General features: G+C 45.8%; 1 protein-coding gene across 1 annotated transcript; it reads left to right on the plus strand.

Annotated features, from left to right (window-relative positions):
* Positions 1-6,543: 6,543 nt before the first annotated feature.
* acanb (aggrecan b) lies at positions 6,544-20,004 on the plus strand. The gene is made up of 18 exons (XM_052061461.1): positions 6,544-6,656; positions 11,395-11,473; positions 12,607-12,990; positions 13,630-13,804; positions 14,012-14,139; positions 14,253-14,546; positions 14,908-15,099; positions 15,184-15,358; positions 15,446-15,573; positions 15,677-15,970; positions 16,066-16,197; positions 16,329-16,436; positions 16,580-18,121; positions 18,203-18,361; positions 18,454-18,536; positions 18,647-18,791; positions 19,078-19,260; positions 19,363-20,004. Exons 2-18 carry the CDS (start codon positions 11,401-11,403, stop codon positions 19,446-19,448), a joined length of 4,281 nt encoding a protein of 1,426 aa, XP_051917421.1. The 5' UTR covers positions 6,544-6,656; positions 11,395-11,400; the 3' UTR covers positions 19,449-20,004.
* Positions 20,005-20,303: the final 299 nt, after the last annotated feature.

The raw sequence follows: 20,303 nt of genomic DNA on the forward strand, positions 1-20,303 counted from the left end.
GTGGAAGGCAAGCTTTGGCCCGTGGGCCAAATACGGCCCTCGCATTCTACGCGGCCCATCATGCCGATTGATATTAAGACAGTATATTTTTAATTACATTATTAATTATTAAAATTGTTATGATTATTATGCAGCACATGAACAACTGGTTGACAAATTGGATGACTGCTTACGCCGTCTGCATCACAAAGTTTGATTCCGTGCCCTGTCTTTTTTTTTTTTTGTAGAATGTGTTAGGGTATGTAGGGTAACCCAGGGTATGCATGGAGACAGACAGCCATTCACGGTCACATTCGCACCATCACCGTGTGGGAACTGATGCCGCGCTACCCAACAAGTGAGGCAAACGTATCATGACACCGTCGGTGATCTATTATTAATATTATTATCAATATTACATTTTTTAGTTTAAACCCTTTAGCCTTGCAGATACCGTCGCTAACTGTATGAAAGACATCACATTGATGTCCACAATTTCACTTTTTTTGCTTCTCTCCGAGTGACATACCCGCACGCCAGCTAGGCGAGCTCGGTATGGCTGATCCCAGCCTGGCACGGCGTCTAGAAAGTGCGGTCCCATCATGCAACGGTACATGAGAAGCCGGTCTGTGCCGCCGCATAAGGAAGTGAGTGTTCTCAACAAGCCAGTAACATAAATTCTCCCTCCTTCCTCTTGGTACTCTATCACCGCCTATGCTGCATCCAAATGTGTCCAGGGGAGAAAAAAAAAATTAAATATTATGTAACGCGTGTTAAAATTAAAAAAAAAAGCAGTATTTCGAATGAAGGCCGTAGTGTTTGCGGGCTCTCAATCATTGAAGGTCATCGCACCTTCAGACAATCAAATCTTTGTTGTGTTCCAGTCCAGGACCCTCGAGAGTGGAATACATTTTAACCGAATCATAATTTGAGTACAATTTAGTTTCCTGTATTTAAGTGCAAGGGTGAGACGAAGTGGCCTCCTGTATTTTAGTCAAGATGGTGCAAACTGGATAGGCGAGCATTTAAAAAAATTTTTTTTTAGGTGGTAACTGCTTTAAATAGTTCAAGATCCACAGTAGACGACGACCCTTCACACTCTCACCACGCCACCCGAAATTAATTATTCATTTTAACGGGGCACAAAGAGTCTTATCAGATCAAGCATGGAGCGAGCATTCATAGATTTTTTTTTCTTAGTCCTATAACGGCACTGCATATATTTGGTGGATCCAGACTTTTTTTTTTTTTTGGGAGGGGTGGCAGCTCCTTCATTTAAATTCCTCAGCAGACACGGTCACCAGAGCTGCCAGCTTGTCTCGCACATCCACATGTACAGGTATGGGCATGCGGGTTTAAATTTAGGGAGCCGAGCGGGGATCGGCCCACGGCCATAAAGCGGCCATTCACGTCCGCTGGAAGGGGAAGGCCGCGGCCCTCCCACTCCACCGACTGCCGGAGGAGACTGTGTCAATACACACACGGGCGCGACGACCAGATGCGCAGTCAGCCAGCAAGGAGTGAAAGAAGTTCTTATGATTAACCAGGCCCCCCCCCCCCCCCCCCCCGAGGGACATACAGTATGTCATGATTAGCCGGCTACTGAAACGCAGATCTCGGTTTGTTATATGAGCGCAATTTAGAATGATATCAGAAAGGATTTCGGCAGTACGTATGATTTGGGGTTCATATAAGGCATTTTGAGTGGTGGCGGGTGTTTTTTTTTGGGGGGGGGGGAATTATTTTCAAAAAAATTCATTTGAGCTGTAGGCCACAATGATTTTTGTTGTTTTTTTTGCATTAAATACTCTGTTCATTTGTCCTTCCATCAATTTTCCGCTCCGGTTTATCCTCAGAAGGGTCGCGGGGGGGTTGGGGGTGCTGGAGCCTATCCCAGCCGTCTACGGGCAGTAGGCGGGGGACACCCTGAACTGGTTGCCAGCCAATCGCAGGGCACACGCAGATAAACAACCATCCACGCTCACACTCGCACCTACAGACAATTTGGGGTGTTCAATCAGCCTACCATGCATGTTTTTCGAATGCAAGAGGAAACCGGAGTACCCGGAGAAAACCCACACAGGCCCGGGGAGAACATGCAAACTCCACACAGGGAGGCCGCGGAGCTGAAATCGAACCCCGCAGCACTGCATTGCGAGTTCAACGTGCTAAGCACCGGACAACCAGGTCGCCCTATTCATTTGTTAATTGTAAAAATAAATTTGTTAATTGTAAAAATAAATTAAAAAAATACCCGCACATTTAACAATAAATTGTTTCCTTTTTGGCTTGTTAATTGTAGCTTGTCACAAACATTTCAAATTGCAATTTTAATTAAAACACATTTTGCACACCCACTCACAATGAACCTTTTTTTTTTTTTTTTAACTTCATCTCCGATTGACCCGGTCTATCGGTCCGTTTGAAAAGTCAAACGCACAAGTTTCCAGCAGAATATTTTCTGTACAAAAGTGTACAGGGTGGGCTGTATCTTCCAAGTATGTGCCGGGTGTATACGGCACAGTTAGCATATTCAAGTCTATATGTGGGTGTGTAAATACGTACTGTGTGTCCTGCTATTCTTGGACGTGTCATATTTATTCAGCGTATATATATATATATATATATATATATATATATATATATATATATGGCCCGGTAGTCCAGTGGTTAGCACGTCGGCTTCACAGTGCAGAGGTACCGGGTTCGATTCCAGCTCCGGCCTCCCTGTGTGGAGTTTGCATGTTCTCCCCGGGCCTGCGTGGGTTTTCTCCGGGTGCTCCGGTTTCCTCCCACATTCCAAAAACATGCGTGGCAGGCTGATTGAACACTCTAAATTGTCCCTAGGTGTGAGTGTGAGTGCGGATGGTTTTTCGTTTCTGTGTGCCCTGCGATTGGCTGGCAACCGATTCAGGGTGTCCCCCGCCTACTGCCCGAAGACAGCAGGGATAGGCTCCAGCACCCCCTGCGACCCTAGTGAGGATCAAGCGTCTTGGAAGATGAATGAATGAATGAATATATATATATAGTCAGGGAAATCCTTATTGATGAGATCAATATTGCATCATGTCGCCACTGCGTCCCGAACAAGACCAGCGGCATACAAAACGGATGGATAGATGAATGTGTCACAATGATGAGCTGTGATAGGGGTGGGGGGCGGGGGGAGGGGGGGCTGAGGTGAGAGAGGTGTGTAAAACACAAAAGTTGCTTTTTGTCTGAAAAGCCACAAGGTCACGTCAACACATTTTTACATGTTTAAATGTGGCGAAACCAAAAAAAGCACCTGCGAGGAAAGTCAAGCGGAGCAAAACGGGCCGAATTGCATCACCCCCGAACGGCATCCAAACGTAGCAACGTAAGCAAGCCAAACCGATAAACAGAACCAAGCGGAATAAATCCGACAGGTGGAGGTAGGAGCGCTCAATCGCGTCACCGCAGTTCACTTATCGTGTTGCGTCACCGCCCGGAGCAAATCAAAAAATAACATTTGCTTCAGTTAAAACGGAGGTGATTGTTTTCGTCAATGAAGGAAAGAGGATCGCTGTGAGAATGCACCTGGAGTCAGAAGATTTGACTGACGTGACGCTCTTCTGCCCGCGCTCCCTCAAAAGAGCATCAAACAGCCGAGATTTCAAAGCAAACATGGTGCATCAGCATTTTGATGTTGTGCTGCCAACAAATGCTTTTCAATGTACATTCTTTTAGCAATTTTGCTAAGCGACTTTCGTTTACTTTGCTTCTCAATGTGGTCAGCCAAAGGTACTTTTATTCCGGGAATGCAGCGGGCAGCTTCTGTGAGTCGGCTTCTGCGGCAACCGAAAACGTAAAAAGGTCCGAAAGTGCAAGCACGTGCCCACACGGACATGCTCACGTGTGCGGGTGTGTGAGTGCGGCCCAGTCCGCTTTGAGAAGAACTCTGTTCCGAGTGGCGTGTTTGCGGATTGTAAAAGTGAACGCTAAAAAAAAAAAAAAAAAAAAAAAAAAAAAAAAAAAAAACATGACTCACGAGGGACGTGTGTTTGCGGAGAGTCACGTCCAAAGACGAGTCATGGATAAAACGGCACATTTGGGCGTCTCGCGAGTCCGATCACCAACTTGGCGGCAGGCTTTTTTTTTTTTTAACGGGCCAACGGACAGGACTGCGTTGCGACCAAAACCTCGAGAGGGCATCAATATAAGTACAAACAAACACTCCGGCGAAGGAATACTTGCCATGTTGTCACTTTGCGTTTTAATGCATGCAAGCATTTTCTTTTCACCAACTTCCTCACATGAATTGGCCGGCCTGCAAATAGTGACAATTGGCATATAATTATTATAAATGCAATGAGAAATAAAAATCAATCAATCAGTCAATCAATAAAAACAAAACGCTGACAAAAAAGAAAAAAAAACTGGCATGATGTGGTTGCATAAGTGTGCACACCCTCTTACCCGGACACGTGGCTGAGTTCACATTGAACCAACCACATTCATACTCATATTAAGTGGGAGTTAGATCAACCAAAATTAAAGTTCAGCTGTTCTCTGAAGCAATTCGGATAAGGCGTGTCAACTTTTCATCCATCCATCCATCCATTTTCCAAACCGCTTCATCCTCACTAGGGTCGCGGGGGGTGCTGGAACCCATCCCAGCTGTCTTCGGGCGGTAGGCGGGGGACACCCTGAATCGGTTGCCAGCCAATCACAGGGCACACAGAGACGAACAACCATCCACGCTCACATTCACACCTAGGGACAATTTAGAACGTCCAATCAGCCTGCCATGCATGTTTTTGGAATGTGGGAGGAAACCGGAGCACCCGGAGAAAACCCACGCAGGCCCGGGGAGAACATGCAAACTCCACACAGGGAGGCCGCGGAGCTGGAATCGAACCCGGTACCTCTGCACTGTGAAGCCGACGCGGTAACCACTGGACTACCGGGCCGCCCGTCAACTTTTCATGTCCGCTGTAATAATAAAACGCAAGCGCCCGTAATTGATGATGCGATGGCAAAGAAACACGTCTTCAAAGTCTGATTTTCAAAGTCATAATTGGCCACTGAGGGAAAAACGATTTTGGCAACCCCGTTCGAATCAAAGAGTCGAGCGCGGACAAATGAAGCCGCATTTAGATTTAAAGACGGGGGGGGGGGGGGAGCAAACCGATTCTTCAAGGTTAAAAAGAGTTCCAGGGCGTAATTGCATTTCCAAATGTCGCCGGTGTACAAACGCCAAGTGTGTCGTTCAAACGTGTCTGCAAAAAAAAAAAAAAAACGGCTCTTGACATGTTTTGCTTTGAACGTTGCGGGTTACGTTGCGTACGCGTCATCATGAGGGCAGCGAGCACAGGGCCCGCATTGATGCCCCTGAATGGAGTTTGGGGGGGGGGGGGGGTTCTTTTTTTTTTTAAATGTTCGAGTACACTCAATGGCGCATGTGAAAGAGGTAAGCGCATGCTTGTACAAACACCAACAGCTGTTCCCCCCTGCCCCCCCCCCCCGATAATTTTTGAACATTCTAAGAATCTTGAGCAGTAGCTCGAAGGTTCCCAAAGGAAATCATTGATATACATTCACGGTGGTTAGCCAATGTCTACACACCCGCTGCTCAAATGGTTTTTGCAATGGAGAAAAATGAGAAGATAAATTATTTCAAAACCTTGAAAGGGCAATTATTAAAAACACACACACACACACACACACACACACACACACACACACACACACACGCACAAACCTGTCACATTTAAAGTGCTTCTGATCAACCCCAAGTCATTTTCATTTTGTTCTAGTCGGCTTTCTAGTCGGAAAAAAAAAGGCTCGGTGCAAATAACGACTGCTGTTTGGAAATCAATGTTCAAAATCAATTTGCATTTATATACACGAGTCACTATCTTTGAGACCTCGAAATGTGTGTTCACACACACACACACACACACACACACACTGTAGATAAGTACTAAATGTGAAAACTAGATGGACGTTTTGGCTTTTGCGAGCACATGACGGACCGCCACTCTCCAGTACTGTTGAACAAATATAATGTGAAAGGGGTTATTTATATACAGTACATATATATATATTTTTTTAAAACATCAATCAATATTCCACGATGTCAACGTCGACATTTCAAGCTTGAAAACATCCAACCCCAATCACGGCTCAGCTTCAGAAAGCAGGTGAGCCGTGATTGGTTGTTCCCCTGAGCAACCGTGATGTCATTTTTCAGTGAACAGCAAGTGGCAAAATGGCCGCCGCCGAGATGGCAATTGGATCAAGTCGTGTTCTGCCTGTACTGTAATTCTAATCTTTGTCATTGTTCCTGTATTCATGATATATATTTTTTTGAATTCATTAGTTAGCCTAATTACAATCGACCAAATATCGGAACCAGCGATCAAGAAATCCCGATTGGTCGTGTTGAGTACTACGTGTTGATATCATTGATCTTTTCCAGGCTTGACCTCCCTCAGCCCCCTAAGCAGGAAAGGAGCACATCTTCCACCTCACCCACCTTCCTCCTTTCCTTCCCCAAGCTCCCTCCCTTCTTCCCTCTCTCCCTCCTCCTCCTCTTTTCCAACATCTAAATGTGCTCTCGCATTTGAATAAAGCTTCTTTCTGCTCTCCTAACTCAGGCAGGAGCCACGGGGCCCCCGCAGTCACCGGCCAACCAGAGCTTCGGAGCATCAACGGTACGTACCCGGGAATACTGGCAAGACGGGCGCTTTGGATGTGAGGGGAGGGTAGCGGGTGGTGGGGGGGGGGTGAGTTGAACAGGTATTGATTGGTGATTAACTTCAGAAAGGTTTGATGGTATTTCCTGGATGGACCCAGTGGAGGTCTTGTATGGTATCATTTGAATCTTGAGTCTGGGACCTTTTGCTCTTCAATTTCCTCTAAACGGGATTCCGAGTGACTGTAAAAGTAGTGAAATTGGAGAACTGCCCGAAAGTGATCAAGTGAGCCTTGGTGCTTTTATTAGAGTTCCTCTGTGCTTTGAGTTTTTTGCCCACTTTATGGGGGAGAAATGACTCAACCCACGTTCAATCGCGCTTTGTCACCATTACTTTTGTCCACGGAAAAAAAAAAATCATTCCCAAACGTGATGTAGTTACGACGGAAAACCACAGTGCCACACCCAATTATACAAACTGGATTCAGAAGGGCACTATTTTCTTGAAATTAAAAAAAAAAAAAAAACATTTTTATTACACATTTATTTACTTTTTTCTTAATTTGCCTGATGGGACAAAACAAAAGCCTCTATAATAACTCATTGATACAATTTGTAAATATTCTTTTGAAAGAGAAAAAAAAGCTCCCCTTCAAGTTGTTTTATGCCTTTCTCACCCGAAATTACTCCCAAACTAATAGAATGACACTTTGTGTATCTGAAAGAACCGGATAACCTCCGCTAGCATACAATGGGAAAGGCACCCTGGCTAAAAATTAGCATCTACGCGGCGGTGTTGTTACCCTTTGAGCGACGGATTTCTGAAAAACAAACAATCCAGCGGGTTACACACAACGAAACAATTTCCTGAAGGCATTTATTCTTTATCCCTGCAAAGAAGGTCTGATATTACCGCTGTATTGAGAAGGCAAGAGAGGAGTTAATTCTCTGAATTTCTGTCTTATACTGCCCCCGTGTGGCCTATATGCGGCACTAGAATGAGCAGCACAATGTGCACAAGTATAATATTCCAGGGTGGTCTTTTTCTGGCATCAACAAACAAACAAAAAACACGGCAAACATATTTTGCAATTTACTTAACGTATGCATTTTTAAAATTTTGGGATCAGAGGCACCTTTAGCAGTCCAGTCTCGAATTTTCCGTCGCCTTTTCTCCTTGGAGGCGACGTCCCGTTACCATGGCGATGTGGGGCTCCCTGGGCTCCCATTGTGAATTCAAATTGACAGATGTTGCTTGAATGAGAGAAAGCGCCACATTTTTTGCACCACAAATCACAAACATGGTTGACGGGACTGTCCTAAAATTGTCGATTTAATTTAAAACACGCCATCACAACAGTAGCCGAGTATATGAGGTGAGAATGTGGAATACGCTCTGTGCTACTAATTCACCTAGAACCACCTGTGATGTGTTTTTTTCCCCTCCTCACTGTACAAGAGTGTGTGTGTTCTCAAACATACGCCTTGCAGTGTACACACACACACACACGCACAAAAACTCATATATTTCCTAGCATCAGACGCACGTTGCCACACGTTCCCTCTGAGTGTATTGCACTGTGTGCGTTCATATCAATGTCCACTCTGTTCTGCCAATGTGTGACTCTGGAGGATTTAGGGGAGGGCGGGGGGGGGAGTTTGCCCGCCCCCTTGTATTTACCTTGGCAGGGCTGCACCCCTCCCAAAAAGCCCTGCCCCTGTCCAGAGCGGGAACAAACCAAGGCCTCATTGCCCATCACCTCGGCTGCAAGCGGAACATACCACAGTGACCCAAGTGGGGAGCGGCCTCACCACCAAGCCAGCCCCCCCCCCCCGCTATCCCCACCCCCATCGAATGAATGAACACACTGTGGAGAGTCACTTCATTTGGAGGCAATGATTCTTGATGAGCTTCAATGAGGAAAATCGTTTTTTTCATGGAGCCACCGACAACGAGTGGGGTCGCTTGTCATAATTGCAGGAGACTCGCTGTCAAGTGAAAAGAAATGTCGTGTCGTGTGTTTAACCCTTGGGTCCTTCAAATGAAAAAAAAACCCTAAGTTACGCATTTTACAATTTTTGTAATGATGTATTTTGTGTTATAGAAACATTCTTTTCATGAAATTTAGGCCATGTTAGAACCCCCCCATACGTTTCAGCTCTCTCGTGTTTTTCCGAACGCCTTTGCCTTTGATTCAAAGACATCATTTTACATTTATCGCAAGCGGTGGACTACGAGGGTTAAAAAAAAAAAATCTCCAAATGGGTGTGAGCATCTTCAGTTTCAAAACGTATTTATATGTATTTTAGATATTCAATATTCTTTTTGGGCTGGAAATAAGGAGGAAAAATCCCACAAAATAATTGTAAATTTGAAAATATGTTGAAAAAAAAAATCTGCAAATATGTGAATCTGCAGTGGCCGATCTGGGAATATGCAGGGGTTGACAGTAGTTTTAAGTTGTATTATCACTGTTCACCACTAGATGGCAGACATGTCTTAGTTGCACTTACATTGGGTCTCATACTACAATGTGAGGTGGGGCAAATCATTTTTGGGTGGATCTGGAATTGTATGCGGTACAAAGATAGTACCTCAATATTGAACATTTTGTGTGAGATTTTTTTTGGGGGGGGGGGGGGGGATAGCTCTTGCACTGTATGTTGATTTCTCGTTCTGAGACCAGACCAGTCAGGTCTGGGGGATTTCTATGCTCGTGATGACTTTTTATTGATACTTGTTGAAGAGATCAATTGTGGTTTTCCTTAGATGATACAATTTTGATAAATATAATGATTCGAGTCTTGGCTATTCACCTTGGCTCATGCTTTAACTTTTCATCCACAACTAAAGGCGGTGTTCTGATTTTTTGTTTCGTAATTTGAACCCTGGTCAGCATCACGGAGGTTACTTTAAAGCAGGGGTGTCCATTCTCTTCTTTTTGAAGGTTGCAGATTTATTCATGAGGTGGCACTTATATTTTCAACACTTTCAGTTCTCACTCTGCCCCCCCCCCCACAAAAAAAACCCTTCTTGACCAGGTCAAAAGTCATTTTAATATATGCCACGAGCCACTGAAAATTGTCTGACGGGCCACAAACGACCCCCCGGGTGGTATTTTGAACACCACGGCCTTAAAGCAAGGAAACAAACTGAGATTTGAGACAGTTGAGGGCATCCAGATATCCGCCAAATGTATTGATATTTCATGAAGGATAATAAATGACTTTCACTTCTAGTAAGGTGCAGATGCACCAAAGCACTACTTACCTTCGGAGTCGTCTTTCAATGGCTGATCTTGACTTTGAGGGATGTTTTTGTTGCTGGAATTGAAATGTTTTCATGGGTGCGTCCATCTTGGAAATGGGAGTTGGCACACTGTGTTCCAACGACTGCCCCCTATATGTCAATGTAAGAACTACACCTTGATTTGACCAGCATTCGTCTGCAACGTGTGCCTTTTCTTGATTCACTTCACTTAAAAAGGAGACAAAATTGAGTTAGGCCACACACAACATGACTAAATTCAAAACATTACGACGTAATTCTTATTGGATGTGAGGTAAACAGTTCACAACTTTCAAAAAAAATTTGAAAAAATGATTTCGAATTGTTTTGAAAATCTTTGGCCATAAAACTTAAATCGGAAAATTACAATGAAAAAAATGGTTGAAATTTATGACAATCAATCTATTGACTTGTGTACTGTAAAAATATGTTTGTCAGAGTGACAAAGTTGGCGATAAAACTGTTTTTTAATTTAAATTAAATTACGAGAATATATATAATAATAATATATATATATATAAATAATAATAATAATAAACAACCTTAATGTGTGACAAATTTCAGTGGTCATTAAAACTTATAATTTGTAAGGAATAAATTGTTGCATGAAGAAAACACAAGTGTAACATGAGAAGAATTTTTAATTGATGTAAACTGCCTTCTTAAAAAAAAATTTTTACAAAGGTCCAGCTCGATTCTCATAATGCGTCAAAACACTTTCCTGGAGTTTTCCATTATGGCCATGAACACTGCTATGACAATGAAATCCTCTACAATAAAAAAATAAGCGTCCTCCTTGTCCGGTAAGCCTAGTTCTGCCCAAATGCCAACCAAAACAGCAGCACCGAAAAGGCACAGATTGATGAAAACTTGTTCCGTGGATAATCCTTTGTGTTTCGTTTTTTTTTTAACCGGTTACGTTTCACTTGAAATGAACTCCTGTGTTCCACCCACACCGTCGACTATTCGTCCAAAAACATGTTTGTCCGAAAGCAGTTGCTCCGCCCATCAGTTGAGTATACAGTCTCAACTATTTGCAGGAAATACGTGATCGCAGTGACTAAAATGGCAAAGCGGTCCTTTTTCCCCCCCCCCTCCTTCCCCTAATGAGCCTTTTAGGCCAGTAGCACGAGGTGTTGACTTTGTGTTTGTTATTGGAGAGAACTCTTTACCTCGCTTGTGCACTCTGGCTCTGCGGAGAACGGGAACACACTGCGCCTTGTTGGAAATGTTCAAAATGTCCTTGATGGCCTCGCAGTGTTTTTTTTTTTTCAATTGGTGCCAAAATATTGGGGCAATGATTATACATCAGAAAGTACATAAGCATTCGAAAAGGGAGTTTTTGGAACAAAAATACAATCCATAGAGCAGAGAAAGATATATTTTTAATATTTATTAATATTTTTAATTCTATATTTTAATTATTTATATTTTTTGTGTCTGCAACTAAATGTTTTGTTTTCTTTAGGTGAGGATGACTTCCCTGCTTCTGCTGTGTGTCTCGTTGCCCTTCATTTCAGCAACGACATCATTTGCACACCAAGATGGTATGTTTGTTCCGCACTCAACTTTCCGTGACCTGAAATGCAATGCGGTTGAAATGTCACACGTCGGACCTAAATTTTTACCGTAAATACAACTTCACCGCTGAATTAACGTCGGTTAGTGATAGACTACAGACAAATTCGGGTGATGTAGGAATGGAACTCAGTTAGTGACAGAACTGGAGCGATACTGCTACAATTCATTGCCGTGTCAATATTTGGTCCGGCAATGAGTCCATACTAGGACTCGGACTCACACAGAAAACCTCCACTCGTCATTCGTGTTAATTCTCAGCGAGTGACGTCCGAATCAATTCGAGTCAATCAAATCGAGTGCACTTATAGCACTGTGTCGACATCAGACGGTGGGTGCCCAAAGGGCTTTAAGCCACACAAAGTTACTCCATTCACCTGGAACGTACAGCAGCGTTCAATAAGCTGGTCGCCGTCTGCCGCGGTTTTAACTTCTGTAACGTCAACAAGTTGCCGGTTACAAGCGGCCAAAATGAGTTTTCTCCGCAGGGTGTCCGGGCTCTCCCTTCGAGATAAGGTGAGAAGCTCGGTCATCCGGGAGGGGCTCAGAGTCGAGCCGCTTCTCCTCCATATCGAGAGGAGCTAGATGAGGTGGCTTGGGCATCTGATTCGGATGCCTTCTGAGCGCCTCCCCGGTGAGGTGTTCCGGTCATGTCCCACTGGGAGGAGACCCCGAGGAAGACCCAGGACACGCTGGAGAGACTATGTCACCCAGCTTGCCTGGGAACGCCTCGGGATCCCCCGGGGAGAGCTGGAAGAAGTAGCTAGGGAGAGGGAAGTCTGGGCTTCCCTGCTAAAGCTGTTGCCCCCGCGACCCGGCCCCGGATAAGCGGTAGATGATGGATGGATGGATGGATGGATGGACGTCAACAAGTTTTACTAACGGGTAACTTTAACCAAGATCCCGCTGTGCATTGTGGCCGAGGGTGGCGTTTAGGTCACTTATTGTGTCTATTGGCGTCATACAAAATAAATCCTCCACACTGGCGAGAACAGCAACTAAGCTAATTAGCTGCGAGAGGTTCGTTTCTGGAGCAATCACCTTTCGAAAACTTTTTGGTCTATCCATTTTGCAAATCACAGCGGAGCTGTCTTTCACGCAGGCTTGGACGGCACACTCCGTGTCAGCATCCCATCGGCGTTGCCTCTCCGCCCCCTTCTGGGGGGCAAGGTGGTGGTGCCGTGCTACTTCCAGGACAACACTGCCAGCGACCCAGGCGCACCGACCATCGCGCCTCTCTCCCACCGCATCAAATGGAGCTTCGTCACCAAGGAGAATGTCACAACCATCCTGGTGGCAACGGAGGGCAAAGTCCACGTTGAGAAGGAGTACTTGGACAGAGTAACAATGGTCAACTACCCGCTGGTGTCCACGGACGCCAGCCTGGAGATCACAGAGCTAAGGTCCAAAGACTCAGGCGCCTACCGCTGTGAAATCATGCACGGCATCGAGGACAACTATGACACCGTGGACATCCAGGTTCAGGGTATGACACAATCTGATCTCGCTTTCAAATGAACTTGGGCTTGACTTGACTCACAGCATCTGTAAATCTGAGACCACTTACTGGTTGATCTGCATTCCCACCCTTACCTTCGGTTATGAGTTTTTGGTAGGAGTGAAAAGAAGAAGATCACGAATACAAAGTTTCCTTCGCAAAGCATTCAAGCTCACCCTTAGAGATAAGGTGAGACGCTCTGTATCCCAGAGGGACTGAGAGTAGCTTGACTATTTCAAAAAGAGCCAGTTGAGGTGGGTAGCACATATTTTCTGCATGCCTCCTCGGTGAGGTGTTTGCGGCATATCCAAGTGAGAGGAGACCTCGGGGCAGGCGTCGGACACACTGGGGAGGAAACTCTGACTCATGACTGGTCTGGGAATGCCTTGGCGTACACCACGGACAGGGAGTTAGATGGCCTCCATTGTTTAATTTTGTTATGACATCATACCTGTGAGATTGGTCAAGGGTATTCGGTCTGGGTGGTGATCAGGTTCAGGATCGGGGTTCCAAGCTGTACCGTAAACGGTGCCGCATGGTGGAAACACAACTTGTCAGATTTAAACAGTGCGTGTAAGATGTGATTAGGCTAAGTAAACCGTCTCCATCTTTATGTCTGACTCACAGGTATCGTGTTCCACTATCGAGCCATCACCACCCGGTACACCCTCACCTTTGAGAAGGCCAAGGCCGCTTGCATCCAAAACAGCGCCACCATTGCAAGCCCTGCCCAACTGCAGGCCGCCTACGATGATGGATACCACCAGTGTGATGCAGGATGGCTGTCTGATCAGACCGTTAGGTAGTATTCCTCCCTCACTAATAAACACAGAATGGATTTCTGTCCTTCTACTCCAACACAGCTCGTGTGAATGTTGGTTTTCACCACTTCAAAATAAAACGATGCGCCTGGTTTACAACATAACAGGGAAGAATAAAATGTGTCCTAGACCTCCCTCTTCTAAACTCAGAGTCCAGGTACTGAATTCCTTTTACTGACCTTTTTGAGGTACCCCATCCACGAGCCTCGGAAGGAATGCTACGGAGACAAGGAAAACTTTCCCGGCGTGAGAACCTACGGAGTGAGAGACGTCAACGAGACTTACGATGTGTACTGTTTTGCCGAAAAGATGGCTGGTACGATGCCAACGACACTCCCGAAACAATACCGTGGTCGAATTAAATCCTGTATGGATACTGAATAACTAATATACGATGGGAAATTTAATTGACTCTGTTTCTCCTCCCAGGCAGAGTCTTCTACTCTATGTCAGTGGAGAAGTTCACTTTCCACGAAGCGAAGGATCAGTGCAATAAACTGGGTGCCCGACTTGCCACCACCGGAGAGCTTTATCTGGCCTGGAAGGGCGGCATGGACGTGTGCAATGCCGGCTGGTTGGGCGACAGGAGCGTACGCTACCCCATCAACATTCCCAGGCCTCAGTGTGGAGGCGGCCTCTTGGGAGTCAGAACGGTCTACCTGTTCCCTAACCAGACAGGATACCCCATCACGAGCTCTCGTTACGATGCTATCTGCTTCCAAGGTACTGTACTTGCTCAACCTTAGCAAGGACGTAAACGACTGTGTTGTAGGGATGTAGTCTAAGATGTACTGTAGGTTTAAAACCAGATGAGAACTACATTCTGTATCTGCAGCACTTCTGGGGTGCCTTTAAGTAAGGAACCCAGAACCCCAGCACAACAAGCAAATGCTCTTCCACTAGAGAGCCATTGACCTTTGTATCCACCTGTTGCCCTTCACGAACAGAATCATAGCCTCACGTTCAACTAAACATGCCAAACAAGTACACTTGTGAGGGAATAAGATTGGCTCAATAAATCTTTGGAAACCTTGATCTGTAAAATAAAAACAGTTCTGAAACGACAACATTGTCACATGAACAGGTAGCGATGACGAAGGTGCAGTTCCCGGCCGGATCACTCCTTTCCCGGACATCATGAGCATAACCCCAGCTCCTGGAGTTTATGCAGGACTCACAACACCCCCAGGAGGTCAAGAGATCAAGCACGGTGGTGTGGACATTCTCACCAAGCCTATCTCACCTCCTTTTACAGACGCCGCCATGGGTCCCACCGGTAAACTTGCTGTTCTTCTTTGATGGCACAGACCAGAATGTTCTCAAATCTAATTTTTTTGGTTTTCTCCCCAATCACCAATAGGCGTCGTGTTCCACTACCGACCTATTACCGGTCGCTACACGCTGACCTTTCTGGAGGCCCAACAGGCCTGCAAGAGTATCGGCGCAGTCATTGCCAGCCCCCTGCAGCTACAGGCAGCCTTTGAGAAAGGCCTGCACCAATGTGACGCTGGTTGGCTTGGTGACCAGAGTGTGAGGTGTGTTAGCGGTGGGATGAATGAATGCACATGTTTTTGGAAGCAGTGTCTTAAAAACCAACTAAAAGAAATATCTCTCGTGCTTAGGTATCCGATCGTGTCACCCCGAGATAATTGTGCGGGCAATCTGCTGCACCTTCCGGGAGTCCGATCCTATGGCCTGAGGCCAGACACAGAGCGTTATGACGTATTTTGTTATGTCGAACGTCTGGAAGGTCAGGACCCGGTTACCCTCGAAATTCATAGGTGTTGTCAACACCGCATTCAGGTCTTCACGTCAGGCGTTTTAACTCCTCGATGCTTTCATTCCTCTTCAAGGTGAGGTCTTCTTCACCAGCGACTATGACAGCTTCTCCTTTGAGGAGGCCGTGCAGCACTGCGAGAAACTCAACACCACGCTGGCCACAACCGGGCAGATGTATGCCGCGTGGAACCAAGGCCTCGACAAGTGCCGCCCAGGTTGGCTGATGGACCGGAGTGTCCGATATCCCATCACAACCTCCAGATCCTACTGTGGGGGAGGCCAGGTGGGCGTGCACATCATCTATGCATTCCCCAACCAGACTGGATTTCCTGATGAGCACTCACGCTATGACGCCTATTGTTTCAAAGGTAGGAAACGGTGTGGCTGGAGTCATCTGCCGGGTTCAACTTCAATTCACTCCGACGGTCACTCACAATTCCCTGCCGGATTCTGTGTTTTACAGCTGAAATACGCGCCATTGAAATTGACAGCAAAACCACCATTGACACCGTCAGCGAAACCATTTTTGACAAGTTACTGACAGTGGATGTTGTCAGCAAGACAACGGTTGCAGCTGATCATGCCACTACTACTAGTAAGACTATATCTGTAAAATCAGATGTCTGTACTTCTATTTGTTTTACTTTAGTTCACCCTCAAAGGTACTTTCCGTTTTGGCCAATCCATTCTCCTATTCTTATGCCGAATTTTCTTTTTTGATTTTAGTTGAACCTCCTGTGGGTTACACTGACACCGAAACAATGGCAAACATCACAGAAATTGAAGTGCTTATCCAAAAGACCAACATCACAACCCAGCTAAAGATTCCTACTGGTAAGACTGCAGGCACATAAAATGTGCCTGAATGTGCCTACACATTGAACCTGTACTGATTCTGAAATCGTGGCACAGTAGCTGCACATTGGAACAACAAAATTCAGTCGCTAATTTATTTTTATTCCCATTTTGAACTCTAGTTTCAGTTGATGGTTCTGCATCTGGATCAGGTGATCATTCAGCCAGTGGGGACCTTCAAATCTCAGGCGATCATTCAGCCAGTGGGGATCTTCAAATCTCAGGCGATCATTCAGCCAGTGGGGATCTTCAAATCTCAGGCGACCATTCAGCCAGTGGGGATCTTCAAATCTCAGGCGAATCCAGCACCACCAGCGGGAGCGGAGCTTCTGGTTCAGGACTTGACATCACCTTCAGTGGACACACTGACATCCTGTCAGGAGACCATTCTACCTCTGGTGATCCGCAAGGAGCAGAGGGTGGCAGTGCAATCTTCACCTCTGGAGACTCCTATAGCGGATCAGGATCTGGGTCTGGATTTCCTGTGTCAGGATCAGGTTCTGCTAGTGGCAGTGAAGACATTAGTGGCAGCGGTGGTGAAATTCTCATCAAAATACTGGATGGAAAGGAGAGAGAACTGTTGATCCCAACCCTCACTGAGCAGGAGTTAGGTAGTGGGGTGTTGTGGACTTCAGGTATGTCCGGGTCAGGAAGCATGTCTGGATCAGGAGTTATGTCTGGGTCGGGCTCCGGTGAATTTTCTGGCATCACCTTTACAGACAACAGCGTCATTGACCTGACAGTTCAGCAATCAAGAGAGCAGGAGCTGTACGGATCTGCTGAAATGTCCGGATCAGGATCTATTTCCGGATCAGGCTTTTTGTCCGGGTCGGGCTCCGGTGAATTTTCTGGCATCACCTTTACAGACAACGGTGGCGTCGACCTCACAGTTCATCAATCAGGAGAGCAGGAGCTGTACGGATCTGCTGAAATGTCCGGATCAGGATCTATTTCCGGATCAGGTTTTTTGTCCGGGTCGGGCTCCGGTGAATTTTCTGGCATCACCTTTACAGACAACGGTGCCGTCGACCTCACAGTTCATCAATCAGGAGAGCAAGAGTTGTATGGATCTGCTGAAATGTCTGGATCAGGATCTACGACTGGATCCGGCTCTATGTCAGGGTCAGGCATCAATGGATTTTCTGGCATCTCCTTTACCGACAACAGTGCCATTGACTTAACAATCCAGCCATCAGGAGATCAGGAGTTGTCTGGATTTCCACCCTATGCATCCGGCTTCCCCAGTGGCGCTCCAAGTGGTTTTCCATCGGGTGTTTCAGGCAGCGGTTCTGCCTCTGGCCAACCTTCCCAGACGGAAGGCGACATCATCTTTCTAACGGATGATGGGATAAAGGAAGTTATCGTTTCTCCCCAGGAGCATCATCCAGAAGAGGGCCGCGGCGTTGTAGAAATAAGTGGCCAGGAAAGTGGTTCAGGAACCCATCTTCAAATCTCAGGCAGTGACAAGCCGTCAACGGCTGGGCTTTCTATAGCTTTTCCTCCTGGATCGACCATGACCTACCCAGACTATAATGGACCGTCTGAGCACGAGGAGGCCACAGTCATCGTCATGACTCCAGACCCTGCCTACGTCAGCCCAACCACTGCACCAACGATTTCACTGGCGACCGCTCCTGTTGTGGAGGAGCCAGAGGTAGAAGAGGGTAAGGCGCTTGTCATAATGCCCAAAAAAAAATACATAATGGAGCTCCAAAGTCACTCTTCTTTTTTTATATTGCCTGCAGCTGTTAATAGTTGTCCCGAGGGCTGGTTGGAGTTCATGGGAAGCTGTTACCTCCACTTTGCTGACAGACACACCTGGTCAGATGCTGAGCAGCGTTGCCGGGAGCTCAATGCCCACTTGGTCAGCGTCAGATCTGAAGAGGAGCAGCAGTTTCTCAACTGTAAGTGATACCGGTTTCATGCAGCCCATTTCAGATGCAAACATATATTTGTAGAAGCGGTTTTTTGAAATCTCTCCGTCTTGGCTTGACAGCCAAAGGTCAAGACTATGAGTGGATCGGTCTCAATGACAAAGAAGTCCAGAATGAATTCCGCTGGACAGATGGCAGCGCTCTTGTGAGTTGAGACAAACTGAAGTTGATCACGGGGGAATGGATCTTGTGGTTTTGTGTCAGCGCACAAGAGTTCGCAGATAAGCACTTATTACAACTTTTGTGACATCCCAGACGTACGAGAACTGGAGACCTAACCAACCTGACAACTACTTCAACTCTGGGGAGGACTGCGTGGTCATGATCGGGCACGAAGGAGGCCAGTGGAATGACGTTCCTTGCAATTACTATCTTCCCTTCTCATGCAAGACTCAACCCGGTAGGAACTAACGCAAAGTCACTTCCTTGGTACTTTGTTTGGAGTCCATTAACCATCTCCAGTTGGTCCAAAATGTGAAGAAAAAAAAACGGTGGTTGTTTTAAAGTGCTCTAGAAATACTGTTGAGTGGAGTTGAACTCCATTTAAACCTTCTTTATACTTTTGAATGCACCTGAGCAAATCTTTGGCATTTAAATACATTTTGCACAAGATGACAAAGTCAAATAAGTTGCGCCTGTCAAACGTCTCAGAGCATTTTACATTCTACCCTTGTGCTCCCCGTCAGCGGGGTGTGGAGCGCCCCCGGAGGTGGCTCACGGCTCGCCGATGGGCATCACCAGAGATCGCTACGCCGTCAACTCCAAAGTGCGCTACCAGTGTCAAGCCGGCTACACGCAGCGCCACCTACCTGTCATACGTTGTATGGAAAATGGACAGTGGGAGAGTCCACAAGTGGAATGTACAGAAAGTGAGTTTTTACAACTATAGGGCAATTTTGTGCAAAAAAATAGTCCTTAGTTTTAAAAACAGGCATATAATTTTGTTTAAAAAAAAAACACGTCTCCAACAGCTGCCGGCAACAGGCTACACAAACGATCGGTGAGGAGCAGAAGTCGAGGAGTCAGCAGCCGACGGGAGCAGAGCAAGACACTCTGAGCAGGTGGACTGAATGAAGTACAAGTGAGAATCACAAAAAAAAGGACCCCTTCTCATGGACACCAACGCTAATGCCCGACCAAAAATAAAAAAGGCATTCCGCTCAGCTTTCAATGTAAATAAAAGCACTAAAACACATTTAGACCGTAAAGATGCAACTGACTCACGTCCCCCACCCCCCTTCAGTGTCTTTAGTGAAGGCACTTACACTATTTATAGAGTCTATAATTTATAGCTGTAACTCATGTTGTCCAAGCACAGGTAACTCCTGGAGGAGTCAACAGAAGCCTTTGAAAGTGTTATTGATGGTAGCGTCTTGCTGTATTTTTGGGCCTTTTTTTTTCTGGGTCCGTGTGTGTACTTTTTGTTCCCCGCTGGCTACTTTTTCAAAGATTTTATTCCAACACTGTGATTCTCAAGTGACGTCATCAATGATCAGACTCATGTAGTGCAGCGCAATGTTTTTTTTTTGAGGGGGCGGGGCTTATTTGTCCCCATAAAGCGGTTCACAGTTATGAACAAACTGCTCCCCAATAAATTGAGGACAGGAAAGGTTTACCGATGACGGAATCATTTTTGGATTTTGAGGAAAATGCATTCGTGAGGTTCATTGAAGACTCAGAATTATGTTGAATTGGATTTGCAAAAAAGCCTCATCAAAGTACTTATTGAAGATGAAAAGATTTTGATTTTTAAAAATAACAATCATTTCGCCTTTTTAATATTCGCTATAACACACGTCAGGTTCATTGAAGACTTTAAATTGAACACGTAGGACCACCTTCTCAAGGGGTGTGTTTTATATTTCAACACAAAGTGCTTTTCAACGCAGTCCAGAGGTTTACGCAAATCGTT

The sequence above is a fragment of the Hippocampus zosterae genome, chromosome 3, assembly GCF_025434085.1.
Source record: "Hippocampus zosterae strain Florida chromosome 3, ASM2543408v3, whole genome shotgun sequence".
NCBI classification, from domain to species: domain Eukaryota; kingdom Metazoa; phylum Chordata; class Actinopteri; order Syngnathiformes; family Syngnathidae; genus Hippocampus; species Hippocampus zosterae.

What these genes read in the sequence shown, in the direction of transcription:
- acanb (XM_052061461.1), top strand. Translation starts at nt 11,401, where the DNA reads ATGACTTCCCTGCTTCTGCTGTGTGTCTCGTTGCCCTTCATTTCAGCA. An exon ending in TTTTGCCGAAAAGATGGCTG is followed by an intron (nt 14,140 to 14,252) that starts GTACGATGCCAA and finishes TTCTCCTCCCAG; the next exon opens with GCAGAGTCTTCTACTCTATG. An exon ending in CGATGCTATCTGCTTCCAAG is followed by an intron (nt 14,547 to 14,907) that starts GTACTGTACTTG and finishes TCACATGAACAG; the next exon opens with GTAGCGATGACGAAGGTGCA.